Source organism: Bos javanicus, chromosome 3 (genome assembly GCF_032452875.1).
Source record: "Bos javanicus breed banteng chromosome 3, ARS-OSU_banteng_1.0, whole genome shotgun sequence".
NCBI classification, from domain to species: Eukaryota; Metazoa; Chordata; class Mammalia; order Artiodactyla; family Bovidae; genus Bos; species Bos javanicus.
In genome coordinates this window covers 35,079,430-35,100,414 of record NC_083870.1, presented here as the reverse complement: position 1 = coordinate 35,100,414, position 20,985 = coordinate 35,079,430, and the positions used below count along the sequence as shown (strand labels likewise).

The window sequence follows — 20,985 nt, the reverse complement described above, 5'->3', positions numbered from 1 at the left end:
GTTAGAACTGGACATGGAACAACAGACTGGTTCCAAATTGGGAAAGGAGTACGTCAAGGCTGTATATTGTCACCCTGCTTATTTAACTTATATGCAGAGTACATCATGAGAAATGCTGGGCTGGGTGAAGCACAAGCTGGAATCAAGATTGCTGGGAGAAATATCAGTAACCTCAGATATGCAGATGACACCACCCTTATGGCAGAAAGCGAAGAAGAACTAAAGAGCCTCTTGATGAAAGTGAAAGAGGAGAATGAAAAAGTTGGCTTAAAACTCAACATTCAGAAAACAAAGATAATGGCATCCGGACCCATCACTTCATGGGAAATAGATGGGGAAACAGTGGAAACACTGACAGACTTTATTTTTTTGGGGGGGGGGGGGGTGCTCCAAAATCACTGCAGATGGTGACTGCAACCATGAACTTAAAAGATGCTTGCTCCTTGAAAGAAAAGCTATGACCAACCTAGACAGCATATTGAAAAGCAGAGACATTACTTTGCCAACAAAGGTCCGTCTAGTCAAAGCTATGGTTTTTCCAGTAGTCATGTGCGGATGTGAGAGTTGGACTCTAAAGAAAGCTGAGCGCTGAAGAATTGATGCTTTTGAACTGTGGTGTTGGAGAAGACTCTTGAGAGTCCCTTGGACTGCAAGGAGATCCAACCAGTCTATCCTAAAGGAAATCAGTCCTGAATATTCATTGGAAGGACTGATACTGAAGCTGAAGCTCCAATACTTTGGCCACCTGATGCCAAGAGCTGACTCATTTGAAAAGACGCTGATGCTGGGAGATTGAAGGCAGGAGGAGAAGGGGATAACAGAGGATGAGATGGTTGGATAGCATCACCGACTCAATGAACATGAATTTGAGTAAGCTCTGGGACTTGGTGATAGACAGGGAAGCCTGGCATGCTGCAGTCCATGGGGTTGCAGAGTCGGACACAACTGAGTGACTGAACTGAACTAAACTGAGATGATCATGTGGTTTTTATCTTTGATTCTGTTACTGTGGTATATATATCATGTTGATTTTGCATGCGTTGATCCTTTTAATATGTTGTTAAATTCAGTTTGCCAATATTTTTATTGAGAATTTTTGTATCTATCTTTATCAGAGATATTGGTCCATAGTTTTATTTTCTTATGGTGGTTTTATCTGGCTTTGGTATCAGGATGCTGCTGCTTATAAAACGAGTTTCAAAGTGTTCCTTCTTTTCTGTTTTTTTTTTTTTGGGGGGGGGAAGGTTTAAGAAGGATTTGTATTGTTCTTGGAGTATTTAGTAGAATTCACCCCTGAAGCTAGCCGGTCCTGGGTTTTTTGGTTGTTGTTGTTGTTGGGAGGTTTTTGATTACTGGCTCAATCTCATTTTGTATTGGTTTGTTCAAGTTTTCTTCTTGATTGTTTTGGTAATTTGTGTGTTTCTAGGAGTTCAATGATTTCCTCTGGGTGATCCTGTTTGTTACCATGTTAGTTTCCTGTATGTTCCTTTTTTAAAAACAGTATCCTATTCCTGTACAGTAGATGTACTTTCTTTCTCTCTAATATTCTTTTCTTCTTCCAGTGTGGACTTTGTTTTGTTCAAGTTGTTTTTTGTTTTGGGTTTTTTTTTTTCTTTGCTATTTATTGATCTCTGCCTTTCATATTAAGGGACTTTCCTTAAGTATCTGCTCATGTTTAACTTGGAGCACTAAAAATTGAGTAAAAGCTTTGTGCATGTGGAGGGTGCTCATTGACTCTGCCTTTTGTCCTTCCTTCATTCTACTTCAAGATCAATTTTAAATTCTTGCTCTTGGCTTTCAGTGTTACCAGCTTAAGGTTCAGCGTTCTTTGATTTGCTTAATTAGTGATTACTTGTCTGTCACTGCCTTTTTTTTTTCTTGTCTCCTGTCTGGTTTTCTTTGTCCTTGTATGAGGGTGACTTAAAAAATTTTGTTTTAATTTAGAAAGTTTGGGGGAGAGAGCTGAAGCTAATACAGGTATTACTGCCATCCTTGATCAGAAGTTTTTATTTAATTTTATCAGAAAAGTAAAATAACAGGTGTTTTTTTAATGTTATTTCTGGTTCTTGATCATTTATCAGTGGTCTCAATGATAGGAACTACCAAGCCTTGAAGCTCAAAATATTCCTGAAGAGTCCAGGGGTACTGGGATTTGTTTATCTGCATACCTTAAGGGGGAAGCTCCAGAGACCATGGCTGATACCTTGATCAAGTCTTTAGGCTAAGAGATGTTTAGAGGAAAGCTTGTTTTTCTCATTATTCACTGATTTTTCAAATTCACTTATTTTTGAGTATACAAGTTAGCTACTTCTCATCTTACTGGGGATGCCTCAGGTTGCCTGACAAATACCTTCAGATCTATCCTTTGCCAAGCAACTCTCATTCTGCCTGTGCTGTATGTAGATAAATTTATACAGATAAATTGCATACCTGCTGGATTTCTAGGGAAATTCCCCTAAGAACACATGCATTCTCTTCATAATTTCTTAAATCAGCTAAAGCTTCCTAATGGGAAAAAAAAAAAAAAGCTAAAGTTACTACAGTTAAACCTATGATAAAATACACCCCCTCATCTCTGTTTATATATAACATGCACATACCACACACAAACACATAGTTGGCTTTTAAATTATATTTCTTTTTGCACTTCTTGTTTTTGGATGTCTGTGCATTGATAGAGAAATCTATAAAACCAAATCGATTGGTCCTAGTACAAATTCATTTTATTCACTAAGGCAGCTACAAGTTGACTCCCTGTCACACTCACCATCCTCAGCCTAACAAGTCACCCATCAGCTACTATCATCCTATAGAAGTCACCTTATAATTATTTTCCTAAGAAAATAAAAACCGTTTAACCTGAGCTCTCTTGCCTTTCCTTTCTGCTTTCTCCAGCTGTTTTTGCCCACTGCCTTTCTTTTCTTCTGAAGTCAGAGGATTAATTATCCTTCCTTTCTAAGAGAATGGTAGAGGGAACAGCATGTACACAGAGACCTGGAAACTTGAAAGGGCAGAGTTGTGAAAAAAATGGGCACATGGATTTTTGAATTAAATCGAAATTAAATCGAGCCTGGTTTGAATGCTAATGATGCTGCTTCCTACCTAAATGACCTAGAGTTAACATCTCTCTGTATGCACATTTCAGTTCAGTCATTCAGTCGTGTCCAACTCTTTGCAACCCCATGAACTGCAGCACTCCAGGCCTCCCTGTCATCACCAACTCCCAGAGCTTACCCAAACTCATATCTATTGAGTCAGTGATGCCATCCAACCATCTCATCCTCTGTCATCCCCTTCTCCTCCTGCCTTCAGTCTTTCCCAGCATCAGGGTCTTTAACAGTGAGCCATTTCTTCACACCAGGTGGCCAAAGTATTGGAGCTTCAGCTTCAGCATCAGTCCTTCCAATGAATATTCAGGACTGATTTCCTTTAGGATAGACTGGTTGGATCTCCTTTCAGGCCAATGGACTCTCAAGAGTCTTCTTCAACACCACAGTTCAAAAGCATCAGTTCTTCGGCGCTCAGCTTTCTTTATAGTTCAACTCTCACATCCATGCATGACCACTGGAAAAACCATAGCTTTGACTAGACGGACCTTTGTTGGCCAATTAATGTCTTTGCTTTTTAATAAGCTGTCATAGCTTTTTAATAAGTTGGTCATAGCTTTTCTTTCAAGGAGCAAGCATCTTTTAATTTCATGGTTGCAGTCACCATCTGCAGTGATTTTGGTGCCCCCCAAAATAAAGTCTGTCAGTGTTTCCACTGTTTCCCCATCTATTTGCCATGAAGTGATGGGACTGAATGCCATGATCTTAATTTTCTGAATGTTGAGTTTTAAGCCAACTTTTTCACTCTCCTCTTTGACTTTCATCAAGAGGCTCTTTAGTTCTTCTTCACTTCCTCACCTATAAAGTGAGGATAGTGCCAGCTGCCGAGGTTGTTACTCCTGGGGTTGTTGTGAGATTAAATAACATGTGGTGAACTGTCCATAAATGGTATCTGCTGTTGCTCTTGTGACTGGAATAGAAGTAAAGCTGTGACAGTAGTTGTTTTAGAATAAGTATTTTTATATTTCTATCTTTTACACTAACTAAACTCTAAGCCCAATCAGGTTAAAAAATAGTTATTCTGATCTTCATATTTTAATCACCTAGCACATACTCATCACATCTAATATAAACAAATGTGTATTGTGTATTGAATGAATGGTGAAGCATCATTCTATATTGATTGAATTGATAAGTAAATTCACTATTTTTCAGTTGCCTGTGAATAATTAAAACTTTCTGAAGATTTTCAGATTACACAATTAGGAATTTGTTTTCTTCATATTTCATAGTTTCCAAATATTTACATTATGGACTTGCGTGAAATAGTGTGTGTGTGTTTTAACATGTCATCCATGCTATCATAGTTAATTAACTGGTTCTTTTTTTCCCCCCTCAGGGAGGTGGTGCAAGCAAACTGTGTTCACTGGAGAAAGAAGTTCTCATTTATGTGCAAAATGAGCGCCAGTGCCACCACGGGTGTCCTGGACCCTTGTATCTACAGAGTCTCTGTGAGGAAGGTATAAGAACAGCCTGTTCCTTCTCTCCTTTCAGAAACCGTGGTTGGTTCCATCGTCACTGACTCACTTTAGCTCTGCTTTACTGTTAGAACTGTTATAAATTTCACTTCATACCTGCAGCATAATTTACATTTCTATGATAAGTATGATGAGGAATCTGAAGAAATAAAATATTATCAAGATCCTTCATCTCATTATCATTATGCATATAATTAATAATCTTATTTCTGTTAGTTTAGGGGCCATAATAGGTCTTTGTCCTGCCATTCATTGTTTCTCTGCTTTATTAGGCACTGTTTTTTTAGGGACTTTACATATTTTGTGTCTAATAACAGCCCTGAAAATGTGTTATCTTTTCCGTTTTCAGGAAAACCAAGGCTCAAAGAGGTTGTTACTTGCACAAACTCACTTTGCTAATAAATGATAAATTAGGAACTCAAGCACAAATCTTTCTGATTTTAAACCCATGGTTTTTTTTAAATGTCATTTCTATTTACTAAGTTGAAGCATATTACCAATAATCTATAAAAATTATAATCTCAGATTGTTTCAATGTAATACATTGTAAACTTAAAATAGAAGTGTATGTCTCTCTCAGGTAATAGCCAAGGAATCCAGGGCTGGTAGAGCAGCTGTGACATCCTCACTGTATGATGCCCATTTTTAGATCCAAGGAAGTTGCTCTAGTCTTGTTATCTCTCCACCAGTGAGAAAGAAGGAAAAGCAACGAGAGAACAAATGCATTCCTTTTTAGGGCATGACTCAAAAGTGCTCATACTGGTTAGAACTTAGTTACATGATCACACCGAACTAGAAGAAAAGCTGCGAATGTAGTCTCAACCTGAGTGATGTCAGATTCCAACATTAAAGAAGGAAAGAACAGATACTGGTGAACCACTAGTATTCTCTTACCATGCTTGGTATATGGAAGTACTTACTGAACTTACTGTACCTTATCCTAATTATTATGTAAAAGTGAGAACCCATAAAGAAAAATTAGTAAAGCCAACTGTATAAATACTATCTGCATTGCAAAACATACTTTAAGATATAATGTTTAACCAAATATCTGGGCACCCCATGACCCAGTCTAGTTGACACGTAAAATTAACTGTACAGATTGTCACTCACTCAGTCGTGTCCAACTCTTTGCGACCCCATAGACTGTAGCCCGCCAGGCTCCTCTGTGTGTGAAATTCTCTAGGCAAGAATACTGGAGTGGGTATCCATTCCCTTTTCCCGGGGATCTTCCCAATCCAGGGATCGAACCTGTACCCTCCGTCATTGCAGGCAGATTCTTTACCGTCTGAGCCACCAGGGAAGCCCTGAAAGTAAAAAACCCCTTTGTTAGATTGTGAGGGCTGCTACAACAAAGTATCACAAACTGAGTGGATTAAAACAATTTATTTATTGTCTCACAGTTCTGGAGGCCAGAAGTCCAAAATCAAGATGTCAGTAGGGCCATGCTGTCTCTGAAAGCAAGAAGGGAAGAAACTGTTCAATGCCTTTCTCTTAGTTTCGTAGTCTGAGGCTTTCCTCGACCTGGAGCTGTATCACTCCAGATGTATGGCTGTCTTCTCCCTTTGAGTCTTTGTATCATCCACCTGCTGTGCGTGTCTATGTTCAAATTTCCTGTTTTTTATTAGGACAGCAGTCATATTGGATTAGGACTGCATTTTTAACTTGATTATCTGTGTAAAGCCTCCTCTATTTTCAAATAGGGTCATATTCTGAGGCTCTGCATATTAAGATTTCAGTATTTCTTTGGGGAGAGCACAGTTAAATCCATAACAGACCCTAAAATTATAATAAACTTGGGAATTTATGCTTCTCAAATTAATGAACTAGCTTGTTACAGGCCACCCTTCCCTCTGAGAAGGGTGAACTTTTCCAAAAAACCATACAAAATATTAAAAATAGCTGCTTGAAGGCATTAGAAGCTGCCTTCAGCAAGGATTTAAGAGGTTTAGAATCAAAGACCAGGGAAGCATAAAGACATGAGCCTGACATTTGGCCTTGGTTTTACCCTCAGAGCAGTTGCTAATTTGTAAGCAGCAGCTAAGGAGCTGAGCCAAAAGCAGTGATGGAGAGGCTAAGAAGCTGAGCTAAGATTCTGGCAATTTTACAGGACTAAGGCAACAAAAATGGAGTCCAGAGCCCACTCACAGAAGGAGCCTTGGTAAATACCCTGAGTTTCTAGTTGGGACTCTGTAAGAGTTTCAGCCTAGAAAAATGAGTATAATGGCTGTAGATCAACCCTTACAAAAATTGACATTCAGCTTCCAATCAGCTTAGTCACTGCTTAAATGAAAGTGATAGGTTGACCTTTCTACTCGCCAGAAAAAAATGTATCTTCTCTGGAGGAGAATAACATTACTCTGAGCCTAAAATTATTTCTTCAAGTTATCACGCACAGAAAGTTACCAAGCATCCAAAAAGACATGACTGCCTGACCAAAATCAAAAGGAAAACAAGATGATAAAAACAAACCCATGGGAGATACAGATTTGGAAAAGATGTAATAAACTTTCTACAATAATTATAATTAGTCAAGAGTATGGAAAATAAGAGTTAAAACTTAAATTGAATTTTAGAACTGAAAAATACAGTAACTAAAATTTAAAACTAAGTAAATGAAACTAAATCTCAACAAATGTATTTAACAGCAGGTTTGTCACAACTGAAGAACACTTTGGAAAATAAAACAGAAGAAAATATCAGTAGGGAGTTTGGGATTGACTTGTACACACTGCTATGTTTAAAATAAATAACCCAACAAGGACCTACTATTTTTTAAAAATGGAGAGACAACAAGAGATAGATAAGGAATTATACGGATAAGATGAAATTGGCCAAGTGTTGATAATTCTTAAAGCTAATTGATGGGTTCATGGGGATTTATTATACTACTTCTTCCACTTTTGTGTATGTTTGAAATTTTCCATAATAAAAGAGTTTTAAAAAATTATAAAGGAAGAAAGAAAATATAAGTGTGGGACACACAGAACAGGGTGTAAGACACAGAAAACAATATAAAGGTCTGACATATATATGACATGTATGGAGCCCTGAAAAGAGAGGTGAGAGTTTGTGGAGATTGTGGCTGAGAATCTTCTAAAACTGATGAAAGATATTGAGCCACGTGTTCAAAAGTCACAAAAAACAAATCTAACATGTTTAAAGATAGACCACCAGCCTAGCTGGAACATGGAACACATGGAAGTGGAAGTTCTTGGTGATGAGATTGGAGGCACTGGATCAGCAGGGCTTTATAGGAGTTTAGATTTTATTCCAATTGTATATTTGGAATACATTTGTTTGTAATTTGAAATCAATTTGAGGATTTTAAAAAGGAGAGACATGGTCTTCTAAGATGACTTTTGCTGCTGTGTGGAGGATGAATTGCAGAAGCCACTTAAGTGATTGGGATAGTTTGGATGAGGAACGCTTATGTTTTGGCATGGAGTTATAACAGTGGAGGTGGTATGATTCAGGATGTATTTTGGAGGTAGCCCCCTACTAATGGATTGGGTATGGTGAATGTGGGAAACAAAATTGAGAATAACTCTTAGATCTTTTTCTTGAGCATATGGGTAGATGATTCAGCTGTTTATTGAAATAGCAAAGACATGCATTGGAGCAATTTGGGGGGGCAGATAAATAGAGATCAGTAGACCTATTTTGACCACGTTAAACTTGAAGTGTCTATGAGACATCAGGGGCTTCCGCAATGGTTCAGCAGGTCAAGAGCCTGCCTGCAATGTAGGAGCCCTGAGTTCAATCCCTGGGTCAGGAAGATCCCCTGGAGGAGGGCATAGCAACCCACTCCAGTGTTCTTGCTGGTAAAGTTCCATAGACAGAGGAGCCTGGCGGGCTATAGTCCATAGGGTCACAAAGAGTTGAAGGTGACTGAAGTGGCTAAGCACACATGAGACATCAAGTGGACATGTCATGTAGGCATTTAAAATACTAATATGGAACTCAGAGGAGAAGTTCAGACTAAAGATTTGAGTCGTCGGCATACAATTCTTATTTAAAGCCATAGACCTGAATGGGATAGGTCAGCGAGAAAGTGTAGATAGAGAAAGCAAGAGGCCCTAGACCAAACACTTAGAAGTGGTATTAAATTACTTAGCAAGTACAAGAAAGGAGCAAGAATTCATATATATCATTTCTCATATACTTTTGGCCAGATCTTAGTGACACTGCTATAGTACAAAAAGAAAGTGAAAAATGTAGTCAGTTACTTTATTTTGGGTAGCCAAAGCCCAGCTAAAAATAGAGGATTCTATTATAATGGAGAGGGAAAGAATGTATATTTAGGATGCAGCTAGCATACTGTCTACAGAGGTTGAATAAAGGAGTAGTAGGTCTTGCAAAGGAGAGTGAGAAGTAGCCGGGGAGGTAGGAAGAAAAGTAGACAATTGTAGCACCTTGGAAGTTTCTAGAAAAAAAATCTTACTAAGAAGGAGGCAGAGAGCTATTTTGGAATTAAGTAAGATGAAGCCAAAGCCTTGGGCTTTAATAAAAATGGAGTTCATTGGTAATCTTAAGAGCCACTGCAGAGGGACAAGGAGCAAAAACCCAATTAGAGTTACTTTGAAGAGAGAGTAGGGTACAGCAAATTTTGGTAAGTCTTTTGGAAAATCTGGCTGTAGAAGGGAGCAAAGAAAAGAATTATCTAGTAGAGACTAGGATTATCTAGAAAAAGTTTTGTTTTGCTTTGTTAAAGAAAGGCACTATTACAGATATGACAGTAACTTTATAATAAAGGAAAACTTGGTAATTCATAATGGAGTACACCTGGTGGCATGACTAAAGGGGCAGAGAAGGGGAGGGATAGCAAATATTCATGAGCAATAGAGTTTACCATAGATTAGCTCTCAGCTTATTTAAGTTCACCCCTTTAAAGATGGAAATGGTACATAATGCATTGTGCATCTTGGTTTATGAAAGATAAGAAGATAACTCCATTCAGCAAACACATGTACAGAGTATATACTGTGTGATAAGCAGTGTCTAAGCATTTTAAATCTTGTATCTGTGTGATGTCCCAAATTGAGGGATTTGGCAAATTAATGTAGTTTATATATTTTAAAGTAAAGTGTTAAGACATCTATATATATTTTTATTATTTTTCACTTTTGCCAGTTTTGTTCACATTAGATAAGAGTTAGACAAGGAAGTTTCTACTATATTACCATGGGACAATGTTATATGTTTTAGGTGGGAAAAAGTAAGGTATATGTATTATGTTAAGGTATATGTATTATGTTATTATAATACATATACCTTACTTTATCTGAGTAAAGGGGGAATAAATATATATACACACACATATACATATACACATCTAAAAATTGCTAACAGTGGTTGTCTCTGGGGTGGGGATCTCCACTCTTGTTGAAATCTTTGTGCAATGTATTATTAATATGCTTAATTAAGTAAATAATTTAACCTTTCTTTAGTGATTCAGGTTATTGCAATGTGTCCAGAACACTTTTCGGCAGTTTCTTCTTCAGCAAATAGATTAAATGTTAGTTTGTCTTCTCACCATTTGTCTCCTTCAAATTTAAGTTAAATTCTAAATAAAAACTCTGGTTACTTGTCAGAGGGAGGTGGGGGACATCCAAATAGTTGGATTTAAGATCATCAGAACTTTAGTTTATACTTGAAGTGAAAGTGTAGTTGCTTAGTCATGTCCAGCTCTTTGTGACTCCATGAACTGTAGCCCACTAGGCTTCTCTGTCCATGGAATTCTCTAGGCAAGAACACTGGAGTGGATTTGCCAGCATATAAATAAATACCTACCTCAAAACTATTTGACATATATTTAATTTTAAATCATTAGTCGTATGATATCCTTACAGTGTTTTTTATCTTTGGCAGGAATTAAAAGGTGGAAAAGCTTATGCAAAGGTAAGTTGGTCTTCTTTAACTCTCTTGGAATTTGTAATATCCCTCATTGCCATTTATAAGCCTAAATATTAAATGGTTTGCTTTTCTAATTGCTATTCAAGCATGGATGTTTTTAAGTGAGCAATTTGGAGATTAAATAGTTGGATCCAACAATAAATTATAGGCATATTCTTTATAAATGCTGATTATGGGATGTCATTAAGTTTAAACTTCCTTGCTAGAAGACAATCTCTGGTTTGCATTAAACAATAGCAACTGTTAATTTGGTTTCCCCAGGATGTAGTCTCATTCCCACCCAACCCCCAGTGGAATAGGACTCCCCACTCTGTGCTCGTTTAGCATTCTCTATACTGTCTTTGCCCTGGTGGCTCAGAGGATAAAGCGTCTGCCTGCAATGCAGGAGACCCAGGTTCGATCCCTGGGTTGGGAACATCCCCTGGAGAAGGAAATAGCAACCCACTCCAGTATTCCTGCCTGGAGAATCCCATGGACAGAGGAGCATGGTGGGCTACAGTCCATGGGGTCGCAAAGAGTTGGACACGACTGAGTCACTTCACTTCACTTCACTTCATACTGTCTTTTATACTTTTATATGGAATTACTAATGAATGTGCTCACTTTTTGCTAGATAGAAGGAATTAGTAATTAATAATACTACCAGAAACCCACATACTGTCTTTTATTTCTAAACCTCTTTATTTTCTAAACCACATACTCCTCTTTTTTTTTCTGGTCACACCATGATGCTTGTGGGTTCTCAGTTTCCCCACCAAGGATTGAACCCAGGCCACAGTGAAAGCCCAGAATCCTCACCGTTAGGCGATCAGGGAACTCCCCACTCTCCTTTTGTATTTCCAGCCCCTGTGATGGTGTCTCCTTCAATCCAGTCATCTAAGCCAAGAACCAGGGCACTAGTTTCAACTGTCAAATTACCCAACTCCCTAAAACTGGTTGGTTGCAATGTCAATTCAGATGCTCTTTGCTACAAGTAACAGAAAAGTCCCCTCACATAGAGGCTTTTTTAATCTCACAAAACAGGCAGATAGGAGATAGAGCTTCTCCAGGATTCACTGACTAGAGAATATCAAGAACCCATGTTATTTTGTTTTATATATTTTTTTTTCTTACATTCTCTATGTGATGGCTTTGTCCTTGGCTCGTCCCTTCAAGATCAGGAGGTAGCTAGCTGCTCAGGTTTTAGTCAACATATTCACATGTAACAAAGCCCAGCTGCTTTCTCCATTTATGTCTTTTTTAAGTGAGAAAACTTCCTAGATGGCCGCCAGAGGATTTCCCCGTACCTCTGATTGGCGACAGCTGGATTATATGCCCTCTCCCAAACTAGTCATGGGCAGTAGGAATGGATGGCCATGGTCAGCTTAGACTAATCACAGGTGAACTATCATCTGGAGTCGGGTTGCTTTCCTTGTGCACACAGATGAGCTAAGAGTGGATACTTGAATAAAATCACGGCTTGCTAGCAAGGAATACCAAGGCATTAAATGGTGGGTAGGCCAAAAAAAAAAAAAAGAGTCTGCTGTGATTAACAAATCTTCATTTCTCTCTTACAAAAAGCTTTTGAAACCATCTCTTCTCTCTAGTCCCAAGACCACTGCCTTAGATTATGCCTTTATTATTTCTTATGTAAAACACACATTGGCCTCCTGTCTTTTGCTCTCTTCCTCTGTTGTCTCTCTCCAGTTCATTCTCTGTATTATTTCCAGGGGTATCATTCTAAAATTCAACGATATCATATCCTTCCTCCACTTTTAGTCCTCCAGCAGCTCTCTATTGCCTGTAAGGACAACGAAATGAAAAGTCCTCCATCTAGCATATTAGACTCGTGTTGGTTTACAGATCTTCCATCTATACGTGCACCCACCCACCCACACTCACTCATCCTTACGCTTCAGACATACTGCCCTCTGAACGTTCCTGGGCGTGCTGGGCTATTTTAGCACTTGTGCCTTGTGACTTGGTGTTTTCCCTACCATGCACGTGCTTCTGTCAACTCATGTATCATTAAGAACTCAGCTTAGTCATCCCTCCCCACTGAGAAATGTTCTTTTTCACTCTCTTTCTTGTAATTGTGCCTTCCTTTATCCAGCACAAGATCTATCACAGTTATACTTAGAATGTATGTATCTATGCCATTTTAATGAGACAGTTATCTCAGTGAAACCAAAGAGAAAATCACAAGGAAATATGGACTCTTGTATCTCATTAGAATGTAAGCTCTTTCAAGACAGTTGGGTTTTTTTTTTAAGGCCATGTTGTATGGCTTGTGGGATTTTAGTTCCCCAACCAAGGATTGAACCTGTGCCTCCTGTAGTGGAAGCCCAGACCACTAGAGAAGTCCCAAGACAGTTCTTACCCGTGTTGTTCATGACTGGTTTTCAGTATCTAGATTAAGGCCAGACACATAAAAAGTGTTCAGTAAACATTGACCTTAGTGTGCTTTTCTTCATGGAACTCACCAGATTCTTTTTTTTTTTTAATTTGCTTTATGCTTAGTGACACCGTAATACCAGCATTCTGGCAATGGATGGTAAGCCTTAGGGCTGTTTTTGTTTTTTTTTTTTCAAAAATATATATAAATTGCCTACCATATGCTAAGCATTGTTCCTAGCACTACTCTTAAGTGTAAGAGATACAGCAGTAAACTAAAACAGACAAAAACCCCTGCCTTTGGGGAGCTTACATTCTGATGAGGGATTGAATGAGGAGGACAGACTACACACTAATAGATATGAAATATGTACATACATGATGTGATGATAACTACTAAGAAGAATAACACAGATGAAGTTAGAGGGGAGGGGAGGGAGGAGGCAGGCACGCTCTAGAATGGAAGAGCATAGAAGCCCCATTTAGAGAGATGACATTTGAACATAGACCCTAATGGAGGGAGAAAGAGTGCTAAGAGAAGCTTTAAGAAAGAATGCGTCAGGCAAAAGAACAGTGAGTACTAAAGACCTTGAGGTGGTCTTGACACTTTCAAGGAAAAGGATCTTGTGGCTGGAAGAGTAGATAAGGAGGTGAAGGGGAAATGACAAGGTGGCCATGGACAGAGAATCAAGACAGTCAATGCAAATGTCTTTCAAAGAGTTTTGCTGTGAAGGGGGAGCAGCAGAAAAGTACAGTGGACTGGAGAGAGATGTGGGGTGAGGTTTTGTTTCCTTCTGTTCATTAAGATGGGAGAAAATCCAGCATGTTTGTGTGCTGATGGGAATGATCCAGTTGAGAGGGAAGAATCCCTGAAGCAATGAACTTGAGTAGGCAAGAGCAGAGTGCTTGACCTCAGATGGGAGCACAGCCAGCTCACTTAGGGTAAGTTATTACTTAAGTTATTACTTAAAGTAATAAATTGCTTTTATTTGTGAATGAAATAGAAGGCAAGACATCAGCAAAGAGTGTGGGTGGAAAAGATATTGGAGGTTCAAAGAGGAAGGCTCATATGTGAAATGACATAATGTGATAGGCATGATATGGCAGGGCATGTGGATGATGTGTGATCACACTGCCACGGAAGTCCTCACATGTTCATCTGGGTGTGGCTTTGCCCTGGACATCTCCTGGTTTTTTGCTGATCTCTTGGGCCAGAGTAATCACATGAAGATTAGGTAGAAGTTACTTGTGGCTTACCGTGTTTCTGACTCCTGCCTTTGGAGCTTGTGTCCTTCAACTGATCTCTTAAGTTCTTTCCTTCATTCTTTTTGTACCAATTAAAAACTGCTAAAATAGTGCTTCAGCCTACAAGTAAAATCTTCATCTTGAATGCCATTCATACATGCATTTATATGCACTTTAAAGTGTTAAAGCAGGCATTTTAAAATCACAGCAGGGGGCTTTGCTGGTGGCTTAGTGGTAAAGAATCTGCCTGCCAGTGCAGGAGACATGGGTTCAGTCCTGGTCCAGGAAGATTCCACATGCCTCAGAGCAACTAAGCCCATGTGCTGTGCTCAGTCACTCAGCCGTGTTTGACTTTCTGCAACCCAATGGACTGTAGTCTGCCAGGCTCCTCTGTCTATGGGGAGTCTCCAGGCCAGAATACTGGAGTGGGTTGCCATGCCCTCCTCCAGGGGATCTTCACAACTTAGGGATTGAACCCAGGTCTCCTACATTGCAGGCAAATTCTTTACCATCTGAGCCACCAGGGAAGCCCAACTAAGCTCATGCACCCCAACTATTGAGCCTTTGCTCTAGAGCCCAGGAGCCACGGCTGCTGAAGCCTGTGAACCTATAGCCTGGGCTCTGCAGTAAGAGAAGTCACCACAGTGAGAAGCCTGCACACCACAACTAGAGAAAAGCCCATGCAGCATTGAAGACCCAGCACAGCCAGAAATAAATATTATTTTTAAAAAAGAAAAAAGAATCCCAGGAACCTTTAAAAAAAACATCACAGGATTTGAAATGTATAATACTTTTTATTATATATTCAGGGAGATGTGCTTAATTAATTACAAACTCAAAACACTTTTTGTTAATAAAAGACTATATACACTTAGTGATATAGAATAAATTTAGTTTGTTCAAAAAATAATGATATAAGGGGGATAATTTTGGGGAATGAGAAATAAAGTTGAACAACATCAGAGGAAAGACCAGACAGTAATCTTTGGTAGCTGCAGAAAATGGGGCCCAAACTTGAGTAGTAATAAGAGGGAGGAATGGGTTTGAGCCAAGCTTTTGGGTTAACAGCAGAGAAGGCTGGTGTGGGGAAGGAAAGAAGAAGGCTTCATTCATAAAGAGAGATTTAGCTCAAGGGAGACCAGTGAGGCAAATATTGTGTAAGGTGGTGAAGGAGCAGGAGCTTGTACCAAAGCAAGTGTGTGATACACTTAGGTCATTTTGCTCTCAGGTGGAGAGTGAGAACTTAATAATCTGCAACTATCTGTAGTCACCAGTGGTTAACTGGGAATAGAGCCAAACCAGAACAGGGAGAGGCGAGTCTGATCAGTTTTCTCTGTGTGTGTGCAAGTGATCAAGGTTGGTCTGTTAGTATTTCCCTTAATGTGGTGTGCTACTTGCAGTGATTTCCATTGTTTAATATACATTTTTATATCAACAGTTATATGTTTTAATGGGTAGAGAAAAATATATGGAGTAAACAAATCTGTTATTTCAGAGATCATATTACTGAAGACAAGAGTTAAATAGGTAATGAAAGTGAAAGTCACTCAGTCCTGTCCAACTCTGTGACCCCCATGGATTGTACAGTCCGTGGAATTCTCCAGGCCAGAATACTGGAGTGGGTAGCCTTTCCTTTCTCCAGGGGATCTTCCCAACCCAGGGATCAAACCCAGGTCTCCCACATTGCAGGCGGATTCTTCACAAGCTCAGCCATACGTTTTTACAAAAAGTGAGCCAAGTTTTAAGACATATTAGGCAAAGAAAAACAGGTATTGTTAAGTTGGCAAAAACTGCAAATAACCGAAGTTTGAGACAACTTGGGTAGAACATGGGTTGATTGTCTTCTTTAAAGAGAATATGATAGAAGCCTACTAGATATTCTATTAATATAATTCTCTTTCTTTTCATAGCTGGGCTTTGCAGATCTAAACCTGGCAGAGTTTGCTGGATCAGGAAATACAACTCGTCGTTGTTTACTGGAAGGCTATGATACCAAAAATACAAGACAGGACAATTCCATTCTTAAAGTAAGCACATTTCCAGATTTACATGTTCAACAAATGAGATTCTCTGCCTTTAAATAATCATAGGTGTATATTGTCAGGCTTCTCAGGTGGCTCAGGGGTAAAGAACTCTCTGCGTTTGATTACCTGTGTCGGGAAGATCCCCAGGAGCAGGAAATGGCAACCCACTCCAGTATTTTTGCCTGGGAAATCCAATGGACAGAGGAACCAGGTGGGCTACAGCCCAGAGTCACAAAGAGTTGGACATGACTTAGCAACTAAACAACAACAAACAATGTAAGGTCAAGATGGGAATCAGTACTAGGATCATAAGCTGGCCACACCACTAAAATGCACAGCACCTAGGAGGAAAAAACAATCCAAATTACAGAAGCACTGAAAAGGAACAGATGTTCACCTTCATGATCCTAAGGTGTTTCTCTTTGGTGCTGAGAACATTCAGGGAAGAATACATACAACCACTACAGCATGAGAGCTTACTGAGCAGAAGGAGCATCATAAATGAATGCCTTACAATGTTTCCAGCTCCCAAAAGGTGATTGCCAGCACAGCTGTGGTGGGCATATAGAAGTCACTGGGTTCTCTCACAAGTGAAGTGACAGGTGGAACTCACTTTGGACATCTGCCCTACTGTTTCCAAGTACCTTCGGAAGCTCTATACCCTGGGGAACCCAGAGGGAAGACACACTTCCGAGAGTTGGTGCCAGTATTAAATGAGACCAGTGGAGAAAATGTTTGAAAAGTACTTGGATCTAGTAAAACTCACTGGATGAAACTTTTGCTGTATTTTAGTTAGGTTTACCTAACTAAATTCGGTGAGTTACCGAATGATAAGAAAGGAAAATAATCCTGAGTAAAACTAAATAGTCTGAAGTTAGCAGACAAAGAATTACCTATACTTGACAGTTTTCAAACTCACTTAGCCTGGCACATAATAGATTCTCAAATCATGACTGTTGTTAAGGTTATTGTTGTTATTACCATTATCACTGGTATTTCCAGAAGAACATAATAAGATCCTATGGCTGATTTTTTTAATTATTTAAATTGGAGGCGAATTACTTTACCATATTGTAATGATTTTTGCCATACATTGACATGAATCAGCCATGAGTGTACATCTGTCCCCCATCCTGAACCCCACTCCCACCTCCCTCCCCATCCCATCCCTCAGGGTCATCCCAGTGCACAGCCCTGAGCTCCCTGTCTCATGCATTGAACCTGGACTGGTGATTTGCTTCACATATGGTAATATACATGTTTCAGTGCTATTCTTGCAAATCATCCCACCCTCTCCTTCTCCCACAGAGTCCAAAAGTCTGTTCTTTACATCTGTGTCTCTTTTGCTGTCTCGCATATAGGGTCATCGTTACCATCTTTCTAAATTCCATATATATGTGTTAATATACTGTATTGGTCTTTTTTTTTTTCTTCACTCTGTGTAATAGGCTCCAGTTTCATCCACCTCATTAGAACTGATTCAAATGCATTCCTTTTAATAGCTGAGTAATATTCCATTGTGTATATATACCAAAACTTTCTTACCCATTCATCTGCCAATGGACATCTAGGTGCAATGAACATTGGGGTGCACCTGTCTCTTTCAGTTCTGGTTTCCTCAGTGTGTATGCCCAGCAGTGGGATTGCTGAGTTGTATAGCAGTTCTGTTTCCAATTTTTTAAGGAATCTCCACACTGTTCTCCATAGTGGCTATACTAGTTTGCATTCCCATCAACTGTGTAAGAGGGTTCTCCACACCCTCTCCAGCACTTATTGTTTTTAGGCTTTTTGATAGCAGTATGGCTGATTCTTAAAAGGCAGTTAGCAACTAGAGAATAGCATTTCAAAAAGCATTAGCAAAGCTTTAAGTTCTGGTCCAACAAAACAAAAAAACACTATTTTCAAATAATAGTACTCTAGGTATTCATTCCTTCATTCTTTTAGCTTTCAGCCAGAATTTGAGTAGCCAGAGGCTTAGGGAGCTTAGGGAACATAATTACAGCCACGTAGCGGGAGGGTGGATTGTGACATCAGGGCTCTGTGTTTGTTCTTAGACCTCTGGAGCCCTGTGTAAGCACTTCAGCTCTGCCCCACTGTTTCCTCCTCTATAAAAGGGGAATTTCAATAGTTGCCCCAGGGGGGCTGATCCTGAGGTCTGAAAGAGTTACTGTATGTGATTTTGCCAACACTCTCTAGTTGTATGAAATAGAAATCCCTTAGGTTAGCTCCTATAAAAGAGAGCTTTAGGTCAAATGCAGGGACATTTCACAGAGCCCTAGGATGGGAAGTTACAACCAGACCTGAACTTCCAGGAACTGAAGGACCTTTCTAGGGACTGTTCTTGGCTCTCTGCATTATAATTTCTGTCTGCAGACCAGCTTCCTGTGCTTACTCACAGCCTCCCTGCCTTCCTAAGAACGTCAGCTGCTAAGTGGTGTTGGCTTGCTATGATGTCAGCAAAATATGGGACGTGGAGGAGGCTGTTTTTAGAGACCTTGTCTGAAAGGTCTTGGCCTGGTACGTTTCCCAAAATGTGTTTGCAGTAGTAGCCTCATGGTACGCTTCAGGACAGGATGGATGTTCAACAAGATGCTAACTCCTCCTTTCCAGAAAGTGGCAAGAACATTAGTTTAAGTCACTTAGTACCTTGAAAGAGAAGCTTATCCAGCTGGTAGTAGACAGGGACTTTGAATACTTTTAAATTTTTATAGCTTTATTGAGCTATGATTCACTTGCCATACATTTCACCCAGTTAAAGTACACAATTGAATGGTTTTTAGTGTATTCAAAGGTGTGTCCAACTATTGCCATAATCAGTTTTAGAACATCTTCATTACCCCAAAAAAGAAACCTCATATGTGCTCAGTAGCAGTCACTTCCCACTTTACCCCAACTCTCTGCCCTTCCCCACAGCCCTCAGCAATCACTAGCCTACTCTCTCTCTGGATTTGCCTATTCTGAACATTTCATATAAATGGGATTATAGAATAGGTAGTATTTTGTATCTGGCTTCTTTGAACTTAACATAATGTTTTTCAAAGTTCAGCCATGCTGTAGTATGTATCAGTACTGTGCTCCTTTTTATAGCTAAGTAATACTCCATTGTATGGCTATACCATATTTTGTTTATCGGTTAATGGTCCTTCACTTTTTTAGCTGTTACGAACAGTGCTGCTATGGGCATTCATATACAAGTTTTAGTGTGGGCATATGTTTTCTTTTCTCTTGGGCATACATTCAAGAGTATATATGCTTGGAACAGAATTCTTGGGTCACATGGTAACTCTGCTTTTAACTTTTTGCAGAACTACCTGACTTTTTCAAGTGGCTGAAACATTTTACATTCCCATCAGCAGAGTATATGGGAGTCCAGATTTCTCCAAATATTGAGCCCTTTTATTCTTTAGCTTCTTAGAATGGGGAACTTCATAGATGACCCTGTGCATTTCATATTTCAGATGCTGCTAATAGGCATGTGGAGACTTGCATTAAGCATTTAGTCTTCAGGATAAACTTGTACAGAGATCCTCCAGAGGAAATGCCTTTACTCTTGGTGAAAAGCATTGAATAGCTTGGAGTGTCGGGAAGATCAGATATTTCTAAGCCTCGCATAATGTACAAGCTTTATAAAATAATTGCTGCTGAATAAAATTTTTTTAAAAGTACATTAATGCATTCATTCTGGTGCAAAGCTAGAGCAAAGGCCAGAAGCATTCTTCTCTTAGCAGGCTACCAACAGGCACCCCTAGAAGCATCATATGGCAAATGTGTTGGAGGAAAACATTCTAGACACTTAAACAACACAGGAATCTGGGAGGAAAGACATATAAAACAGACCAGAACAGCACAGAGGATAATTACTGGTGAAACCCTTGCCTTTTTTTTTTTAAGAATTTTTTTTTACATGGATCATTTTTTAAATCTTTATTGAATTTGATACAGTATCATTTCTGTTTTGTTTTGGTTTTTTGGCCGCAAAGTCTGTGGGATCCTAGCTCCCCAACTAGGGATTGAACCCTCACTCCTTGTATTGGAAGGTGAAGTCTTAGCCACTGGACCTCTAGGGAAGTTCCGTGAAGTCTATGCTTTTCATTTCTATCTTTTCCACTCTTATTTTTGCAGTTACAAAGTTTTGAATGCTAAAAATTATTTTTAACCCATGTCTGTATAAAGCAGCAATTCAATATTGGATATAACCCAATTCAGTAATCATTGTATTTAATACTTTCTAAAACAGGCAATAGTGGATTAGGTACTGTGGAAGGTGCATAGATTAACAGAATGTGGCTTTTCCTCTTGAGATTTTTATAATTATGCTATTTCTTTTTCTCATGTTTAGGTTTGGATTAGTATGCAACTGATGTCTGGTGACCCATGTTTCAAAACGTAAGTTGGTGCTCAGTAAATGAGTTATTTGTCTGAAAGTATAACAGTCATATATTTATTTACATTTGCACGTTCATATTTTGTAGTGTTCGTAGACTAATACCATTGAAGGAATAGTTCTTCTTTTAGGAGACTGACCTGAACCTCATAGAAGTTACTCTTACTTCTTACCAAACAAACTCTCCACTTTCTAAATTAATTAAGCTATGGGTTTTTTGTCATCTTCAGGCTTTGGGTGAAATTATTACAAGGCAGAATTTTTAATCTGACCTCTGTGAATTTATCATTTCTTCAGTAAATACCTAATAGGTGCAATGTGCTAAGCCCTAATCTAGACACTAGACACACAGCAGTGAAAAAAAATAGATCAAGTCCCTGACATCTTAGAGCTTATAGTCTAAGAGGGAAAACAGACAATAAATGAACAAGTAAATATATGATATAAAGATGGCAATG

At 39.0% G+C, this 20,985-nt stretch overlaps 1 protein-coding gene across 1 annotated transcript in view; it reads left to right on the top strand.

The window, feature by feature from the left end:
• EEIG2 (EEIG family member 2) overlaps nt 1-20,985 on the top strand; it is an 81,568-nt gene that overhangs the window by 35,313 nt on the left and 25,270 nt on the right. The window contains exons 2-5 of the mRNA XM_061411001.1: nt 4,447-4,567; nt 10,457-10,486; nt 16,030-16,146; nt 20,483-20,529. Coding sequence (XP_061266985.1) covers nt 4,447-4,567; nt 10,457-10,486; nt 16,030-16,146; nt 20,483-20,529 — 315 coding nt within the window. The remainder of the gene's footprint in view (nt 1-4,446; nt 4,568-10,456; nt 10,487-16,029; nt 16,147-20,482; nt 20,530-20,985) is intronic.